The sequence below is a fragment of the Zingiber officinale genome, chromosome 3A, assembly GCF_018446385.1.
Source record: "Zingiber officinale cultivar Zhangliang chromosome 3A, Zo_v1.1, whole genome shotgun sequence".
Taxonomy (NCBI): Eukaryota; Viridiplantae; Streptophyta; class Magnoliopsida; order Zingiberales; family Zingiberaceae; genus Zingiber; species Zingiber officinale.
This window is the reverse complement of record NC_055990.1, coordinates 101,452,378-101,473,120: the sequence shown is the minus strand read 5'-3', so window position 1 is coordinate 101,473,120 and position 20,743 is coordinate 101,452,378. Positions and strand designations below refer to the sequence as shown.

At 33.9% G+C, this 20,743-nt stretch overlaps 1 protein-coding gene across 1 annotated transcript; it reads left to right on the top strand.

Annotated features, from left to right (window-relative positions):
* The first annotated feature begins 520 nt into the window (after nucleotides 1-520).
* Nucleotides 521-18,496, top strand: LOC122050543 (short-chain dehydrogenase TIC 32, chloroplastic-like). The gene is made up of 7 exons (XM_042611438.1): nucleotides 521-656; nucleotides 747-987; nucleotides 1,057-1,136; nucleotides 1,210-1,363; nucleotides 1,512-1,756; nucleotides 1,830-1,882; nucleotides 18,314-18,496. Exons 1-7 carry the CDS (start codon nucleotides 539-541, stop codon nucleotides 18,494-18,496), a joined length of 1,074 nt encoding a protein of 357 aa, XP_042467372.1. The 5' UTR covers nucleotides 521-538.
* Nucleotides 18,497-20,743: the final 2,247 nt, after the last annotated feature.

The window sequence follows — 20,743 nt, the reverse complement described above, 5'->3', positions numbered from 1 at the left end:
CATTTCATATTAAAAATTTTAAAACGAATAAGTTAATTTATACTGAACCCCACCACTAAAATATTATAAATATTATTAAATAAAAAATCATAATTTTAAAAATATAAAATTACAATTTTATATATGAACCAGCAGTTCGACTGGCCGTTGTAGTTAGGATTAGGATCAAACCTTTAATCAATTCCTTCACCTGCTAACCATTTTTTTTAAAACTTTGTTTAATACCGTGGGCACCACATCTACAGGCGACGCACAAGTCAATAGATCTCAAAGTCAATTTTTAATAGTGTAAAATGTCTCTGATATTTTTCATGCGAAAGGCTGCTGTGTCACATCGGATGTGGACGATGAGTTAGTTATATCGCGTATTGGCCCATGTGGCGCCGCCGCGTAAAAACAAAGAACACATCTAACCAAGCGCCCCCTCATAAAATTCCCTCATCTCCTATAAATACCAGACGTTCAATTCTCGTCTCCACCGGCAAGCCTAACCCACCTCTCTCCTCCCCCTCTGTCCGGCTCTATCTTCTCCGGCGAGATGGGAAACATCCTGAGAGCCACCGACAACCCCGTGCCAAGCGGCTTCGGATCGACCTCCACCGCCGAGCAGGTCACCCAAGGCATTGACGCATCCGGCCTCACCGTCATCATCACCGGTACGTACTTTCTCCTTTCTTTTCGCTGATCATGCCGTACTTGTGTTTTCACTCATTTCGATTTTGAGAGCTAGCGTTCGTGCGGTACAGGCGGAAGCAGCGGGATTGGAGCGGAGACTGCAAGAGTGATGGCCCTCAGAGGTGCTCATGTCATCATTGGTTCTAGGACCACGGCGGCGGGCCTGGCTGCCGAAAGTCTGAAGCAGAGTATCCTACAGGACACTCCGTCTGCCAGAATTGACATTATATACCTCGAACTTAACTCACAAGATTCTGTGCGAGACTTTACGGACGAATTTCTTTCGATGAATCTACCTCTCAATATCTTGATGTAACTGAGCACATGATTCTCATGTTTAAATTATTGGGCCGAAATCTCACAAGTTGGATTTATTTTCAGAAACAATGCTTGTGTTATGCGCTGCCCATTCAAGCTTTCGGAGGACGGGATAGAGATGCAGTTTGCTACGAATCATATCGGTACGTTTCTTTATAAGCTTTTCCAGTATCTTGCATTTGCAAAAATGGCTGAGTACTCTTCTCTTGATTTCAGGTCACTTTTTGTTGACAAATCTCCTGCTTCCAAAAATTAAAAGGACAGCAGCGGAAACAGGGATTGAAGGTCGTATCGTGAACTTATCTTCTGCAGATCACCTCACGACATATAGAGAAGGAATAAGATTCGACAAAATCAACGACGAGGCTGCGTAAGTTGCCATTGTTTCAATTCGGCATGCAAATCGATGTAGGGGAGTAAAAAAAATCATTCTCTTCTGCATCAAAAACACTCGTAATTAATAACAAAAATTGGCATACGGACAGTCCAAATTTTCTTCTATTTTAATTTCTTTGCAGATACAATGATAAATTGGCATATGGACAGTCCAAATTGGCAAACATATTGCACGCTAATGAGCTCGCTAGGCGCTTAAAGGCATTCCTGTCTTCTAAGTCTAGAATTACATACATTTCTTCCGAGCAATTCACAACTCCAAAACACTTTCATGTTCAACAGGAAGAGGGTGCCAATGTTACTGCAAATTCTGTTGATCCTGGACTTACTAAGACGTACTTAGGGAGACACTCAACTATCTCCGCTGGTATGCTCCTCAAACCTACAGACTTATAGTTTATAAAGGTCAAACTCAGATTCGGAATTTCTTTCGCTTGTAGCCGAGATAAGAGCTATTACAACTTGCTTCTTGTGGAAGAAGAGTATTCCTCAGGTTTGTTATGTTATACAACGTACTAGTGGAACATAGAAATATATAAAAATTATTCAATTAAAAGTTGAAATTTTGTAGCCTATACACAAAAACAATCAACTCTTTATCGAAGTGAATTTGATCTTATGCTATGAGATTTGATCTCATATTATATATATATATATATATATATATATATATATATATCTATATATATATATATGAATAAATTTTATTCTTATTTATCATTGCTAATTAAGTAGTTTTTAGTCTCCCGTTTCTATTAATGTATATAAAATATTTATTGATTGGCTAAGTATATTTAATTTAGACTCTATTTTTTTATCTTATCTATTTTAGGATGTTTGTACATCCAATTTAAAATTTTGTTGGTGTGTTTGCTACTTTGCTTGGTACCCTAAAAAATATTATATAATCTTATATAGCTATCTTTAATTGGATGATAAAAAAATAAGGCCATTTAATTGGACAATACTAAAACGGACAATAGTAAGACAGAGTTGTGCAGGAAGTCAAATTGTGCACTTAACCTTTAATACACACTTATGACAACTACTGTAGTCTTGTGGTCCTGTTCATTCAAAGCTCAATTTGCAGATGCAAATTTAGTAAAAGAATGAAGGGCTGACTCATGGAATAGGCCACTATAGCTTTTGCCCAAGGCTCCTATTATAATGGGGCCTATATCTTTCTCTTTATATATAATTGTTATGTTATGGATTTTTCGCTCTACGGACTTATCCAGACCTGACTTGAGGTACCTCTAAAATGCATTGGAGATGCTTTTGTCAATTGTGTTGAGCCGTTTGGATCAAATCCATACACATAAATTCAATATGGTATTTTTTTGTTTATTTTTTTTAACTCTGGAGTTAAAGCTAATTAAATTTTATCTTTATGATTAAGGGGTTGGATTAAAATGTTCAAGCTAAAATAAATTATAAAACTAAAAAAAATTATATTATATTATATTATATTATATATATATATTAGATACTCAGATTTAAGATTTAGAATAGGTTAAATAATTTTAAAAAATAATTAAATTGAGGTTCCTGGATTTGATCCAGGTGCCTCAACACGGTTGGGAAAAAAAAATTTGATGAATGCACCTCTAATACATTGGAGGCGCCTTGAGTTGAGTTTAAAATTTAGAATTTAGGCTAAAGAAAGTTAATTTTTTTTTAAAAAAAATTAACACTATATATGTATATTTCTACTATAGTTGCACATCATCATCATCACTTCGTCTCCCCTTTCCCTCTTAAATTCTTTTTGTTCTCTCTCCCCTCCCGCCCTCCATTCAAAATCATCACTCAATTTTTCCAAATTTTTTCTCTCGCTTCTCTCCTTCATTCACCATAGAGTAGCTTTCGTCGTAGCTAACACATGCCGGCAACCCCCTTCTTCTCCTTCGCCACAACCTTCTTCTCGAACGGGTCGAATGTTATATTTGAGAGGTATCCTAAGATAATCGTCTTATAATTTGTACTATTTATTCGATAAATAAATATTCATTATTTGAGTAAACATTTTATATGTGTTTGACTGGATCTTAAACTCATTTACTGAATGTCCACTATACAATTCATAGCATGAGAGAACTTGTGATTAGATCATGACGAGTGAGCATCTTTACAAATGTAATTAAATGTAATTATAAATGTATACTAATCTTCACTAATCGACGAATTGATGTGTTTAGACAACATTAATTCTGTGAGACTAACATGAGTTATAATTTATGCGGCTCGTATTATAATGGGGCATATATATATATATATATATATATATATATATATATATATATATACATACATACTTTCCGCTCTACGGACTTTCCGCTCTACGGATTTATCCGGACCTGACTCAAGGTACCTCTAAAATGCATTGGAGATGCTTTTGTCAATTGTGTTGAGGTGACTAATGCATTGGAGATGCTTTTGTCAATTGTGTTGAGGCGTCTTGATCAAATCCATACACATAAATTCAATATAGTATTTTTTTTGTTTATTTGTTTAGTTCTGGAGTTAAGCGGTTAGGGGTTGGATTAAAATGTTGAAGCTAAAATAAATTATAAAACTAAAAAGAATTATATATATATATATATATATATATATATATATATATATATATATATATATATAATTAGTATATATATATACTCAGGTTTAAGATTTAGAATAGGTTAAATAATTTTAAAATATAATTAAATTGAGGTTCCTGGATTTGATCCTGGTGCCTCAATACGGTTGGGAAAAAAAATTGATGAATGCGCCTCTAATACATTGGAGGTGCCTTGAGTTAATTTAAAATTTAGAATTTAGGCTAAAGAAAGTTATTTTTTTTAAAAAAAAATTAACACTATATATATATATATTTCTACTGTAGTTGCACATCATCATCATCATCAGAATTAACCCTGTTTGGCTTCGTCTCCTCTTTCCCTCTTAAATTCTTTTTGTTCTCTCTCCCCTTCCGCCCTCCATTCAAAATCATCACTCAATTTTTCCAAATTTTTTCTCTCGCTTCTCTCCTTCATTCACCATAGAGTAGCTTTCGTCATAGCTAACACCTGCCACAACCCCCTTCTTCTCCTCCGCCACAACCTTCTTTTCGAACGGGTCGAATGTTATATTTGAGAGGTATCCTAAGATAATCATCTTATAATTTATACTATTTATTCAATAAATAAATATTCATTATTTGAGTAAACATTTTATATGTGTTTGACTGGATCTTAAACTCATTTACTGAATATCCGCTATACAATTCATAGCATGAGAGAACTTGTGATTATATCACGACGAGTGAGCATCTCTACAAATGTAATTATAAATGTATTAAAATCTTCCCTAATCGACGAATTGATGTGTTTAGACAATATTTTTGTGAGACTAGCATGAGTTATACTCCTTGGTCTAACCAAGTGACTATTCCTCACTGGCTAGAGATATTGGGATGTCAAGAGTCAAACGTGGATACTAGTTATGGTAACTAGTTTATTGGAGTGACCTGCTGTAAGATTTCATACAATTCTCTACATATATGGATATATCAATACAACTCTTATTACAACTTAAGTGTGAGTTTCCTTCAACCTAAGATATTCAAGTTATCTTGGTTATGAAGAATTATACTTTGACATCTTAAAGAAACTCACACTTAAGCTGTGGACCCTAGATGATTAGGTATAAATCAAAGTATCTGAAGGTGTTTGAATAGTCAATAAAGGATTCACCATTCCTTATAAGGAAATATATACCCTATGACCACTTGTCAGGATTATTACTCAAAGTCTTTAACCAAAACATTACATGTTAAGAGTATTATACTCTTGGGCACATGTACGAATAACTTTAATCTACAAGATAAGGAAGTAGTAGTTGGGTTAGCTGTGACATAGTCAGCCTAGTGGGGACTGACACATATACCATGTCCTGAACCAAGTGGATATAAGACAAGTGAAAGGAACAATACACGACTGATTGTAGCTGCTGAAAGATTTAGAAGTGGTTCTAGAATCAATTATAATTTTTTGATCAATTGGGGTTCATGATATACTACTAGGTGTTACTCATGATCGATCCATGATTAATGGTTAATTATGAATGATTAACATAATAAAAAACTTATAAGGTCATACACACTATGAGTTTATCTTAGAGACTTAAAACGGGTTTAAGAATTGGATTCTCAAATCGAGAGAGAGAGAGAGAGAAAAAAAGTTTGGTTGGCTCAAACAGAAAGGACAAATATGGAAAAATATTTATCGAAACGGAAGTACAGATAGACCATGACTATGAGATATAAATTCATTATGGTTTGATAATAAACTAAAAAGGGTTTGGTTTAGTTATTAAACAACTTGGTTTAATAATAAACCAAAAAGATTTGGTTTAATTATGAACCCAGATAGTTTGATTTTGAACCAAACTTAATCTTAATGGTAATAGATCAGGTTGGCTTTGTTATTGGGTTTGGGAGGTGACTTGCTCCCCAAGTCATGTAGAGGTGTATAAATACCCTTCTATGAGGAGAAGAGATGAGTGATTTTATTTTTTGAGAGAAAACTCTAATTTGATTAGCGTTTCTTCTCATCCTCTTCTCTCCCAAGCTCTTGCCACCCAAGAGTTTCCACCGACCATCCTTAATCACAGAATTCAGTGCCGACGAATTTAATGTTGACGATTTCGATGCTGCGCTTCCCACCAAATCGTGACGTGGGAGTTCTCTCGGATTGCTTTGTCTTCACTCTTGGCTAGTACTAATCGGAGATGAATGAATCATGGCTTCACGAAGCCGTCTCAACAACAACTCGGCATGGATACGAGTAGAGGCAAACTCCGTTGGGTTTGCCAGTTGATGCCCATTCCATTTTGCATCATCTGTTAGGTATACCTAGAGTAAGTTATTTTAGAAAATTTATTTTATGATCATATCTTGTCGTGTTATATCCTTGCATGCGTGAGGTGTGTAATATAATAATTAGGAATTATTATGTTTTTGTTTTCACTGTGTGTGTTTTCTAAAATATGTTTTAGCATGCACCATATCGAGCTATCCAATAGTGATATCAGAGTCTGATTATGCTTTAACATGATCATAAAATTGAGTCGTAGTTTGTCATAGATTAATTTTTAGAAATTTTCCTATTTTATTACAAATTTCTATTTTTGGAAAGTTTTCTAATTTGTTTGGAAATTTTTATTTTTTGAAAGTTTCCAAGGTAATTTTAAAAATTTTTATTTTAAAAATATTCTATAAATTAATTTCTATTTTTTCTATTTTATTAAGAATTTCTATTTTGAAAAGTTTCCTAATTGGTTAGAAAATCCTAATTTTAGAAAGTTCTAAAATAATTTAGAAAATCTCAATATGAAAATATTTTTGTAATAATTTAGAAATCCCAGTTTTAAAAGATTCTAAATTTATTAAGAAATTCTATTTTTGAGAGTTTTCTAATTTATTAGGAAATTCTAATTTTAAAAAGTTTATGAAATAATTTAGAAAATTTTAAATTTTAAAGATTCTGAATTAATTAATAAATTCTAATAATAAATTTCCTAATTTGTTAGAAAATTTAAAATTAGAAAATTATTTCCTAATTGATCAGATCTTCTTGATTGAAAATTATTTCCTAGATATAATTTGTAATTAAAATTTAAAAATTTATTTCTTAATTTAATTATAGGAATCTTGAATTATGAAAATCAGATTCTTAATCATATTTTATTTACCAATAATATTATGACAACTATGACATAATTTATGTTATGCCATGCCATGCCGTATATATATGCCATGTAGATACATTAGATGTATGTATTATTTATGCCATGTGTGCGATGTGTTATATCATTATATATGACATGCATGTGATATATTATATATCATTATGTATGTCATATAGATACATTAGATGTATGCATTGTTTATGCCATGCATGTGATATGTTATATCATTATATATGTCATGCGTGCGATGTGTTATTTCATTATATATATCATGTGTGCGATGTGTTATATCATTATATATGTCATGCGTGCAATATGACATGTCATCATTTATGCCATGCATGTGATCTTATATAGATAGTACATTTGCATAATGATGATTAGACCTAAATGTTGGTACAATTTACAGTAATGGTCTAACTCAGGTTTTGATGAATGATAAGTGAGTTAAGTTAGGTGTTATTATGATCTAACCTTTTTATCAAGTGTGTATGGTTGACTAACTTGATGGGTCAAGAGGATCTAACACCAGACATAGGGATGACAATGGGTCGGGTTCGGGTCGGATTCTATATCCTCCATCCCCATACCCATCGGGTATAGGATCTCCGATGAGTATACCCATACCCATTAAATAATCGGATATCTTCTATAATTATATTTTTTCTTCTTTCTATCCAACTATTATCATTCAACAAAAATATATTAAAATTAACAACCTATTAAAAAAAAAATATATATATATATATTAAAAAATAGATTAAACATCTATATAGTCTCCTTCTAATATCAACAAAAATAGTAAGTTAATTTTGAAAAAATAAATTTTTTTTTAATATATGTATATATATTATTTAATCGGGTATTCGGGTCAGGTATCGGGTATTGATAGTCCCTCCATACTCTCCTCCATTCGGGTCGGATGTCGGATCCTCCATTGGGTTCGGGTGAAATTGCCATTCCTAACCAGGCATGAAGTCCATTCGAGATGTGCAATTCCCGAGTGGCGAAGTCCGGATGTGCGATTTCGACAGGAAGGCCTGGTGGGTCAGATTGACATCAAGGAGGTGACTTGACACACGGTAAGTAAACGTAAGTCACTGGAGGAGAGTGACTAAGTGAGGACGCGCCCCGATTGAAGGGACAGTAGACGTCGGTCCAATTTAAGTCCATTTTAGAAACCTAAATTGAGACCCTTATTAGATTTTGGTCTAGAGGACAAGGTTTAACTCATAAATTAATCATATTTTTATTGTGCTAACCTTGTTTTGCAGGTTAGATATTGTCATGTTGGACTAGCCTAACTTACAGGGCAAAAGGAGCAAAAAGGTCTCGGGTGAACAGTACTCGATGCGCCTTTAAGCATTGGAAGGTGCCTTAAGTGCTGTTCATGGAAGGTGCCTTCGGTGCTATGGAAGACACCTTTCAATAGATAAAATTCAGACCTCATCGGCGATAAGGAGCAGTGAAATAGCAATAAACTTTAGCCGATGGAAGGCACTTTCAAAGCTATGGAAGGCGCCTTCTATCCTCTATAAAAGGGTATCTCGACTAAGCATTCAAGATCATCTCTCATATAAGCTTCTAAGCATCCGATTAGCATTCCGACTGCTCCAGCTTCCTGCTGTTGCCTTGCTATAACTCTACTATGCTCGATTGCCACTAAGAAGCTATCCAAACATCGAGCTCGAGCCAACTGTCTACAAAAAGTGTTTGGTAACGAAGTGTTAATTTCTATACTTAATTGCTTCAAATAGAAAGTGTAGCTTGTTTTTTGCATTCTCAAAGCTCTTTTGATTCTCTTTGTACTCGATCTCCTCTTTCGGTGGTTCCGGAAGAGGGTTTTAGTAGATTACCCGTCGATAGGTCTGCAAGACCTGAGTCTTGGAGTAGGAGTCACTGAAGGTTCTGAACTAAGTAAAATCGAACAGTGTCTTTTACTTTTTTTTTCATTGCACATACTTTGATTTCAAAACTAAAAGAAAAGTTTTAAAAACTACATGATTCACTCCTCTTCTCATGTGCATCTCGATCTAACACTAAATCCCTTATGTAAAATAATTAAAGCGTACAACTTTCGTTAATATGGTGAGAAACAGAGTTTGATTTCTTGTTTGGATTATTAGTGTTGGATTGAGGCACATGGGGGGGGGGTGGGGGGGGGGGAGGGTGAATCACGTGATTTTTAAAACTAATTTTTTTAGTTTTATAAAATAAGTTCGCAATGGAAAAACATGAAAATAAAACAAGTAAAAAGGCATATGTTCGGTTTTACTTGATTTGGAGCCTTCGGCGACTCCTACTCCAAGATCTAGATCTCACAAACCTATCTATGTGTAATTCACTAAATACCTCTTTTGGAACCGTCAGAAGAGGAAATTGAGTACAATAAAAGAATTAGAAAAGTGTAACACTCTACACTTTCCTTTATACAATAATTTAAGTACAATATTAAAGTTCATTACCCAACACCTTCGTAGATGATCGGATCAGTCTCCTCAGCAGTGATCGGGTGCAACAACGTTATAACAGAGCAGTAGCAGGAAGTTGGAGCACTCAAAACGTCAAATAAACACGTAAAAGCTTGTAAATCAGTTGTGAATGATGCCTTGGTCGAAATGCTCTTTTATTGAGCATTGAAGGTGCCTTCCATAGCACTGAAGGTGCCTTCAATGCACAAAGTCTTATCCCAAATAGTTCACCTCTTATCGTCGATGAAGTCTGATTTTATCCAACCGAAGGCATCTTCCAAGCTCCTGAAGATACCTTCTATGAACAGAACTCAAGGCACTTTCCAATGGCTTGAAGACGCCTTAGGTACTATTTATCTGAGGCATTTTGTGTTCTTTTGCCTTGCAAAATGTATTAGCCTAATACAAATAAAATATATCCTCCAAGATAGAGTTAGCACAAAAAAAGAGTATTAATTAGTAATTAGATCTTGTCTCCCTAAGATGAGGATCTACTCAGGGTCTCAATTTAGGTTTTTGAAATGGACCTAAATTGGACCGACACCTATTGTCTCCTTAACTGGGACACACCCTCACTGAGTCAGTTTCCTTCAATGACTTACCTCCACTTATCAAGTGTCAAGTTATCTCCTTGACGTGTAATTTGATCCACCAGGTATTCTTATCTGAATTGCACATGTGGATTTCGTCAATCGAGAATCAAATATTCTGACCTCCTACCGAAATCACACATCCGAATTTCAATCCATTGGGAATCGAACATCCCAACCTCCTGCCAGAATCCCACATCTAGATTTCACTAATCAGAAATCACACATCCCGACTAGATTTCCTACCTGGTGTCGGGTCTTCTTGACCCGTGAAGTTAGTCAACCTTGCGCACTTGGCAACAATGTTAGATCAACAACATATCTAACTTTAATCTACTTGTCATTCATCAAAACTCAGGCTTGATCATTGGTGTCAACTGCACCAATAATCTCCCCTTTTTGATGCAATGACAACCTAGGTCAAAGTTAAAAAAATATGCAAAACATATATAGTAAAAATGACTTTGAGAGAAAAATGAAACACAAGTTTTATTCTCTTTATCATTTTTAGGATTAAGTTTTTCAGATTTTTTTTTTATTTTTTCTTGCTTAAACCTTAACCCTCCCCCTTTGACATTCATAAAAAAATATGCAGATAAGTATACCAAAGTATGAAATGTTGAAATACATAAGTAAGTAATAATTTTGTCAAAGTAAGCATAAAAACTTGTAGGTTTATTATAGGGAGGAGTTAATGAGTTCAAGAAAACTTTGCAAAGCATTTTCAAATAATTTTCCAAAACCATTTTTTTAAAATGTCTTTCAAAGCACTATTTTCAAAATAATTTATAAAATTATTTTCAAAACATTTTACATAAAGACTTTGCAGAATATTACAATTACCAAAGAAGTTTTTCTAAGAAATGATTTTCAAAGTAATTACCAAAAATATTTTGAACACACTTTTCAAAAGTAATTTTCAAAATATTTTTCAAAGTAGTTTTCAAAATATTTTTGCAACACATTTTTTTTACCAAAGAAGTTTTTAAAGTATTTTTTAAGAACACTTTTCTATTAAATTTTTAAAAACATTTTGAAACAAGGTTTTGAAAATAAACTTTTCAGATGATTAAGATGATTAAGTAATTAAAGATTTGCAAGTATTTTTCAAACATTTTTCTAAATTAGTAATTTTAAAACAATGAAAAAAATTTTGAAAGCAGTTTTCAATGAGAGTGCGGTCGTGTTCCTTATGTTATATGTTGACAACACATTACTTAAAGAAAATGATGTGCCCATTCTAAAGTCAGTAAAGTTTGGTTGTCCAAGATATTCTCCATGAAAGACGCAAGAGAAGAAACTTATATCCTTAGGATTAAGATCTATAAAGATAAATAAAAAAGGTTACTTAGTCGTTCATAGTCTACATATATTGATAAAATGCTAAAATGGTTCAACATGGAAGAATCCAAGAAAGGTTGTCTTCCCATGTGACATGGGATTTACCTTTCGAAGTCTATGTCCTTAAGCACACAAGATGAGAGGATTCACATGATTTATATCTCATATGTATCAGCTATAAGATCAATCATGTATGCTATGTTATGTACGCAGCCTAGTATAGCGTACACTCTGAATGTCATGATTAGACATCAATCAGATCTAGGCATGAATCATTGGGTGGATGTCAAGCCAATCCTTAAGTACTAAGGATTTGTTCTTGGTATATGAAGGGGGTGATATGATTATACGTGGGTATACTGATGCCATTTTCCAGATAGACCAGGATCATTCCAAGTCCCAGTTTAGATAATTCACCTTAAATGGGGTGTAATAAGTTGGAATGGTTCCAAGCAAGAAATCGTTATAGATTCTGTTAGGACCAAAAGAATTTAGATATCTCCACAATGATATAATATTATTTACTTTAGGCTTAAACCCTCATTTTTTTACTCTTAGGCTCTACCTAACAATCCCCTCTCAAACAAAAGACCACTCCCTCAAGCCTATCTGCTTGATGTCATCTAATCCTTGACCCACTAGAACTTTCTTGCTCCTCAGTCTAACCGACCTACTTGGACTTCCTTGCCTAACCGCAACTAGGACTTCTCTTCCTAATGTCTGGTTATCTTGATCCAGATATAGGACCCCTCACTTCCTTCATTAGAGGTCAATATTCCATCCACATGGCTCGATTAAACAATGCCGCTTGTGCACAGTTGGTGGTTAGTCCTTTTGGCAATTCGGGCTCTGATACCAATTGTTAAAGATCATGACCTGGCTAGAAGGGGGGAGTTGAATAGACAATCACCCCAAGTTTACTTTCTTCCTATAGTTCGTTAGTGCATAATAGAATAATAATGAAAACAAAGTAAGAAGAGAAAGAAAACTCTAACAAGATTATTTAACATGATTCGGAGATAGCTTGCTCCTACTATATGACTTGTACTTAAGGTGGATAAACCCTATCTATTAGTGGATTAGTCCCTAGCAATCTCTGACTATAAGTACTCCTTCTTGGTGGAGCAAACCTCCCATAAGACACTCTTCTTCTTTACAAGATGGAGAATAAGATTAGGAAGAAGAGTGTAGATTTGGAAGCTTGAGGACAAATACTTAGGAGTATTTAATAAGAATCAGTAATCTCCTTCATGCCCCAAGCTTTCTTTAAATAGAGAGGAAAGAGTTGATCCCTTGTCAACTCATTTTCTACACCAGCCAACTAGTCCATACATCAGTTGACTGGTGTACCCGTTGGACACAGCCAATGGGTCTCCATAGAATCCACGATTCTGTTCAACGACTCTCTACTAGTCGACTAACACCTTCATCAGTTGACTGGTCTTCACAACAATTGGGCATAGAAACATTCTGTGCCTTCATGGTCCTAGACTAGTTGACTGATCTTTACAATTAACTACCCCATTACAATCACTTACACTCATCCTCTTCGAAGTTGCCCTTGAATCTCTCTTCCTAAACCTTTGTCATCCTTCATGTTGCCTTGAAGTTTGCTTCCCTCAACCCACTCCATTTCTCCTCGTCTGATGGTCCCTTGGATGCACCATCCTTCACCGATCTCAAGGATCCGAGCCATAGGATACACTTACCAAACTTGGTCGCACCAAATTTCTCATGTGTGGGTTCACCAAGTCCTGCATGACTCAAACACACATATCAAACTAATATAAAATCTAACTTAAACTCTTTGACACACATACATCAAAATCATGATCGTATCCGATCAAACGTAGGTCGATTGCACTCACAGATTCCACCACTAAGGCAGAAAACATTGCACCTTTTGAAGTAGCAATGGAAGTGGTTTATATCGAGAATTTTGTCACTGAACTTAGATGAGGTTCCAAATATTGTTAAAGCAATACTTGTTTACTGCAACAATAATGAGGCCATTGACTAGGCAAAGGAACCCAGGTCTCATCAATGATCTAAACATATGATTCACCATTATCATTTGATTAGAGAGATCATTAGTAGAAATAAAATACAAATTGAGAAGATTCCCACTGAAAGAACCTAGTAGATCCTTTGACAAAATCTTTCTCTCACAATAGGTTTGAGAGACATGTAGAGGACTATAGTATTGGATACCATGGCGATTAGTATTATGCCAAGTGTGAATATGTTATATTTGAAAGATGTCCTAAGACAATCAATCACCTTATGATTTGCACTATTTATTCGATAAATAAATATTTACTATTTGAGTGCACATTTTATATGTGTTTGATTGGATCTTAAACTCATTTACTGAATATCCGCAATACGATTTATAACATAAGAGAATTTGTGATTGGATCATGACTAGTGAACATCTCTATATGTGTAATTATGAATGCATTAAAATCTTTCCTAGTCGATGAATTGATGTGTTCAAACATCATTGTTTCTGTGAGACTAGTACAGGTTATACTCCTTGGTCTAACTAAGTAACTACTCATTAGCTAGAGACATTGAGATGTCAAGAGTTAAACATGAATGCTAGTTATGGTAATTAGTTCATTGGAGTGAGCTACTGTAAGACTTCATATGATTTTCTACATATATGGATATGTCAATGAAGCTCTTACTGCAGCTTAAATGCGAGTTTTCTTCGACTTGAGGTATTCAAGTCATCTTGGTCATAAAGACTTATACTTTGACATTTTAAGCAAGTATTTCTGAGGAGGTATAAACTTGAATGATTGAGTTTAAGTCAAAGTACTCGAAGGTGTTTGAATAACCAATAAAGGATTTACCACTCATTACAAGGAGCTGTATATCCTATGACCACTTGTCAGGATTATTACTCAAAATCTTTAGCCAAAGCATCACATATTAAGAGTATTATATTCTTGGGCACATGTATAAGTAACTTGAATCTGCAAGACAAGGAAGTATTAGTTAGGCTAGGTGTGATGTAGTCAACCTAGTAGAGATTGACACATAGACTATATCCTGAACCGAGTATAAGATGAGTGAAAGGAATAAGATATGACTGTCTATAATTGCTAAAAGATTCAGAAATGATTTTGGAATCAACTATAATTTTTTGATCAATTGGGGATCATGATTGATTACTAGATGCCACTCATGATCAATTCATGATTAATAGTTAATTATGGATGATCAACATAACTGGAAATCTATAAGGTCACACGCACTATGAGTTTATCTTAGAGACTTAAAATGAGTTTAAGAATTGACTTTTTAAATCAAGAGAGAGACAAAGTTTGGTTAGACCAAACGGAAAGGATAAATATGGAAAGATATTTATTGAAACTGAAGCGCAGATGGGCCATGCCTATTGTAGGAGATATAGATTCATTATGGTTTGATAATAAACTAAAAGGGGTTTGATTTAGTTATGAAACAACTTAGTTTAATAATAAATCAAAAGGGTTTGGTTTAATTATAAATCAAGATAGTTTATTTTTGAACCAAACTTAATTTTAATGGTAATGGATTGAGTTGGCTTTATTTATTGGATTTGGGAGATGACTTACTTCCCAAGTCATATAGAGGTGTATAAATATCCCTCTATGAGGAAAAGAGATGAATGATTTTATTCTTTGAGAGAAAAATCTAATCTGATTAGGGATTTTTCTCATCCTCTTCTCTCTCTCCCTCTCTATAGCCGTCACCCAAGCTCTTGCCACCCAAGAGTTATTGCCGACCATCTCTAGCCATCGAATTCAGTGTTGACAATTTCGGTGCTAACGAATTTAGTATCGACGATTTCGGTGCCGCCCCATCCACCAAATCATGCTATGAGAGTTCTCTCAGATTGCTTCATCTTCACACTTGGTTAGTACTAATCGGATATGACTTGTGGCTTCATGGAGCTGTCTTAATGACAACTCAGTGTGGATACGAGTAGAGGCAAACTCTATTGGGTTTGCTAGTTGATGCCCTTTTTACTTCACATCATCCATCAAGTATACCTAAAGTAAAAGTTATTTTAGGAAATTTTATTTTTTGATCATGTCTTGTCGTGTTGTATCCTTGTATGCGTGTGATATGTATGATGTAATAATTAAGAATTATTATGTTTTTATTTTCACTGCGCTTGTATTTTGAAATTTGTTTTAGCACACACCACATCGGGCTACCTAATACTGGAAGCTCCCTAAATTTTCGTCGCTGAAAAATCCCGACTCTGTCGCTCCCACCCCTCCATTCTTGATTGCAAGACCTTCTACTCCAGTGTCTATTTTTCTATCTATAGATTATTTTGTCGATTGATATCTTGATCCTTCTACCTTGCAAATTTTTTATTAGGGTTTAGGGCCATGGTAGATGCTAGCATGTACAAGCCCTACTATATAGTAGCTCAGCAAAGAGTTAAAAGATAGATAGTAGAATAGGGGCACACACATGTAAATGAATAGTCGAAGGCAAGCGAGGTGAGTCGACACTTAGGGAGTTGATAAGTGAAGACGGTGAAGGGCACCGTGAGGGAGCTCGAAGGAGGAGGTTTCAGAAATGTTTGGGTTGTTGAGAGGGGGAAGGGAGACGAAGGATTCAAAATATTTGGATTTTTAAGAGGGAAAGGGGAGATAAAGGGTTCAAAATGTTTGGATTTTTAAGAGGGAAAGGGGGGATGAAGACAGATGGGGTTAATTCTGGCGGGGTGCTACTATAGTAGAAAAAATATAAAAAATATATAGAAATGTTACCACTCCTGATGCCTCTTGTGCAACCATGCGCTACCATTATTATAGCACCGCTATGTTACCATTTTTTATATTTTTTTTACTGTAGTCATGCCCCATCAGAATTAACCTTGTCTGCCTTCGCCCCCCCTTTCCCTCTCAAAAATCTAAATATTTCTAACCCTTTATCTCCCCTTTCCCTCTTAAAAATCTAAATATTTTGAATCCTTCATCTCCCTTTCCCCTCTCAACAATCCAAACATTTTTGAAACCTCCTCCTTTGAGCTCCCTCATGGTGCCCTTCACCATCTTAGCTGATCAACTCCCTTGGTACTGACCTACCTCGCCTGCCTGCGGCTGTTCATATGCATGTACATGTCTCTAATATACTATTTATCATTTAACTCTCTGCTCAACTACTGTGTAGTAGGGCTTGTACGTGGTAGCATCTACCGTAGCCCTAAACCTTAATAAAAAATTTATAAGATAGAAGGATCAAGGTATCAATCAACAAAATAATCTACAGATAGAAATTCAGACAATGCAGTAGAAGGGCTTTTGATTGAGAATGGAGGGGTGAGAGTGACAATGTCAAGATTTTTTGGCACTAGAGAAATTTGGGGAGCTTCCGACCCGTTCGAGAAGAAGGTTGCAACGGAGAAGAAGGAAGGGGTTGTCGGCAGGTGTTAGCTGTGATGGAAGCTACTGTGCTACAAATGAACTGTATATATAGTTATCTTACACATCTTTACCCTACACACTCATAGGTGATCCTCATAGGTCTGTGCTCCCAGAGCCACCCTCGAGTACCTTGATTTACTTTTGGGGTGAGAGGTGACCAAAAGTATGTAGGGTATATATATATATATGATTATTATTTTATAAATATATGAGTTTGACCCTAAATATTTAAAATTATGGCTAAAATAAATTTTAGTTAAGATTTGTTTTTTAAATTATAACTAAAATAAGTTTTAGTTAAGATTTGTTTTCATTAGTAATTTTAATTCTTTTATTAGCCGAATTAAATTTGGTCAATAATTTTTAATTTTTTTAGATTAAATTAAATTTGATTATTTTTAATGTTAAAGTTAGATTTGGTTGATAATTTATTTATTTTTTTATTAAAATTTGATCCATAATTTTTAATTTTATATTGATAAAAATTTAATTTATAGATAAGATTAAGTTATTGCTACGTGATTTAATTTTATTGAAGTTAAAATTGATAAAAGACAATTTGGTACACGAAGTACCCTTTAATGTTGGATCCCTAGAAACAGTTTGCAAAAGAACATTCTCCCGTATTTTCGGGCATTCTGAGCTCCACAAATTTTTGTACATTAAAAAAAAGGAGGGTCGATTCTTTGAAAGATGGAATCAGTAAATGGAAACGGAAAACTACTGATATTGCATCTTTGTGAGATCGTCAATTTTGTATCAAAGGTTTATTTAAAGTATACCGAATCAGTATAGCTGTCCTCCCTCTGGCACAACAACGCTATCTAGATCGGTACCAAAATGCTACACAATTCTTTTCTTCTTTTTTTTGTTTCTTATTACGTAGTAGCTATATATGCTACTCAAACTTGTTACATCTAGGTCGCATAACAACCATTTTACCATTGTATTAAGACTTCATATGTTAAAATTTATCAATTTTTTTTAAAAAAATAACAACTAAAATGTATATTAATGGTATTATAATAATTTATTAATTAATATTTTTAATTTTATTTATTTAATTAAAAATATTTATTAGATAAATATAAATTATGTTTGTTGCTACGTGATTTAGTTGGTCACTGTTTCCATTATGAAAATAATCATTTTAAATTTTACTAATAAATTAAATATCTCTAATAATATTTTATATAAAAAATTATTATTTTTTAAATATAATAAGATCTTAATTTTTTTATTTTACCTAGGACTTTAAGATAGAGAGTATGATCCCAAAAATAATAAATAGTAAGATAGAGAGTAGTTCAATCTTTAATTAGGTTGTGCATCTCATTGTGTACCTTATTATTTATAGGGAGCAGCGACAACCTGCTACGTCGCATTGCATCCGAGTGTGAAGGGAATCAGTGGGAAATATTTTGCTGACTGCAACATCGAGAAGACATCTGCCCACGGTCGAAATGAGAAATTAGCAAGAAAGCTTTGGGCGTACAGCGAGGTATCTACTGCACGCACTATTTCTGTGATAGTTGTTTGAGTTTTGTTATGATAAATATAGTTACTCGAACTCAGACGTTTCAATTAATATTCTGAATAAGTGATGCCGGTCAGCACTACTTCCTTGCTCGATCGCATCCTTTTCAGGAGTTCAAATTCGATAGAGTTCTTATAATTCCTACACTCAGATGGTTCCTGAGCCTGTGTGATTTTTCACTTTGGAATGTTCCCCAAGTGATAGTCGATGTTTGAATTGTACTGTGACAGTTACTCTGTTGGTGCCGTTGTATTTAAGTGGAATTCTGAGTCACTTTTTTAAATTTATATCTAAAAAATATATGTTTATCTTTAAATTATGCCTTTTATCAGCATCAAATTTAAAATTAAAAGTTTAGTTAAGATTTATAAAAAAAATAATTAAAAAAAAATCAATTGAGAGACAGATCAATTAACCCTCTTTAGGCTAATTAAAATATATTAGTAAAATATACACTTTTAATAAAAAAAGTCGTTTATTTTTATCATCATCAAAAGAGAGAGAGAGCTAAACTAACCAAATAACTTATAGTGTGAGCAACATCGCCACCATCTCCATGAATCTCTGAAGGCTCGAACATGAAGGAACACGAAGAACTTGAGGAGGGTTTTTGACGAGTTTGGTCTTCAAATAGGTGTGTTTGATTTGGATTATTATCAAACTATAATGTTAGTTAAAATTATTCAGACACGAATTAAAATTTTTAAATTTAATTAAATTGATCTTTGCAACACTTTTAATTTATATATATATATATCTTTTACTTGAAAAGTAAAAAAATACAATATTATAAATAGGAGTTTATTAATTACTCAGAATTATAATCAATTTCATATATGACCATCATTGATTAATAAAAAATCTCTACTTATCATAGAAATTACTAAAAATTCAAAATTAATCGAGTTCCAATCCTTTATATAATTTGAATCACATTATATAAAGAGCTTTCATTCCAATAGTCTCATTATTAACAATTTAGATAGGATAGTTTCATTCAGAATGTAATGAACTGTGCTAGTAATTTTAAATTAAATATTCTAATTTTAATTTATAATTATGGATAAATTTAGATTTTTAGATTTTAAATATTATCCTCTATATATAATTTATATACAATATTTAAAGTTACGTAATAACAATCTAGGGATTTTTGATATTTACAAAGCATTTATAACATGCATGTAAAAAAATATTAAAAAAAATTATCAAATAAAATAAAATATTTATTTAAGGCCGTATATCTTAATAATCTTCCACTTGTCCTTAAAACAAATGTGATGTTTTGACGCCCCACCCCTTCAAGATGTTGTTCACACGGTTGGATATAAGTATAATCATGTAGTATAATAAATCCACACGACTAAAAGTAAACATAACCACGCAGTATAATAACAACTCATATGGCTGAAAGTAAACACATAACCACACAGTATAATAACAACCCACACAGCTGAAAGTAAACGCAGCGAAAATCATAAAATAATACGAATGTAAGACCAACAAAGTCACTAACTAGAATACCTACAACCACCAGACTAGACTCCAAAATCCACATCGACTTATTAAAAAACAAAATACACAAAATCAACATACCACCCAAACAGTAATAAAACAAAAAAGAAGACTATCCTTGAGTGTGAGTGGGACTGGTAGCCGGGACTCTCCAAGCATCCATGACTCATCTACTTGTTACCTGACGGAAGAAAACCAATTTTGCGAGGTGGTGAGTATTGGAACTCACCGGGTAAGGAAAGATAGTGCAGGAAATAACATATAAATATAGAATGCCAAAAGGAATACAGTCTCATAAGGGAAGTACCAGATACTAAAATAAAATCATAATAAATACTCATACCTGCAACCATATCTTAGGCTAGTAATAGAAGGTTAGAAGTAGTACTAATCTGCTACAGTACTGCTCATAGCTACAGAGGTAACATGTAAGGTATATAAACATTTTCAATAAATAAACCAATGTTTAAACACCTACAATGAGAGCATATCTCAACATAAGGAAGCATATCAGCATAATTGAACAACAGCAGTAAGTAAGCAATAACAACATATGTAAACAGCAGCAGTCAAATCAAGTATAATAACAGTGTATGCACGGATGGTCACCCCGCTCATCTCTCTGCACCACGACCCCTGTATGGTCGAGAGGCTGGATCGATGATAACTGTACCACTCAAAGGCCGCCACTACTCTCGAGTGACCGAGTGGACATGTGCTGAGTAGCTAACTAGC

Coding starts and splice junctions, on each gene's coding strand:
- LOC122050543 (XM_042611438.1), top strand. CDS start 539: ATGGGAAACATCCTGAGAGCCACCGACAACCCCGTGCCAAGCGGCTTC. Junction 657..746: donor CCTCACCGTCATCATCACCG/GTACGTACTTTC, acceptor CGTGCGGTACAG/GCGGAAGCAGCGGGATTGGA. Junction 988..1,056: donor CTACCTCTCAATATCTTGAT/GTAACTGAGCAC, acceptor ATTTATTTTCAG/AAACAATGCTTGTGTTATGC.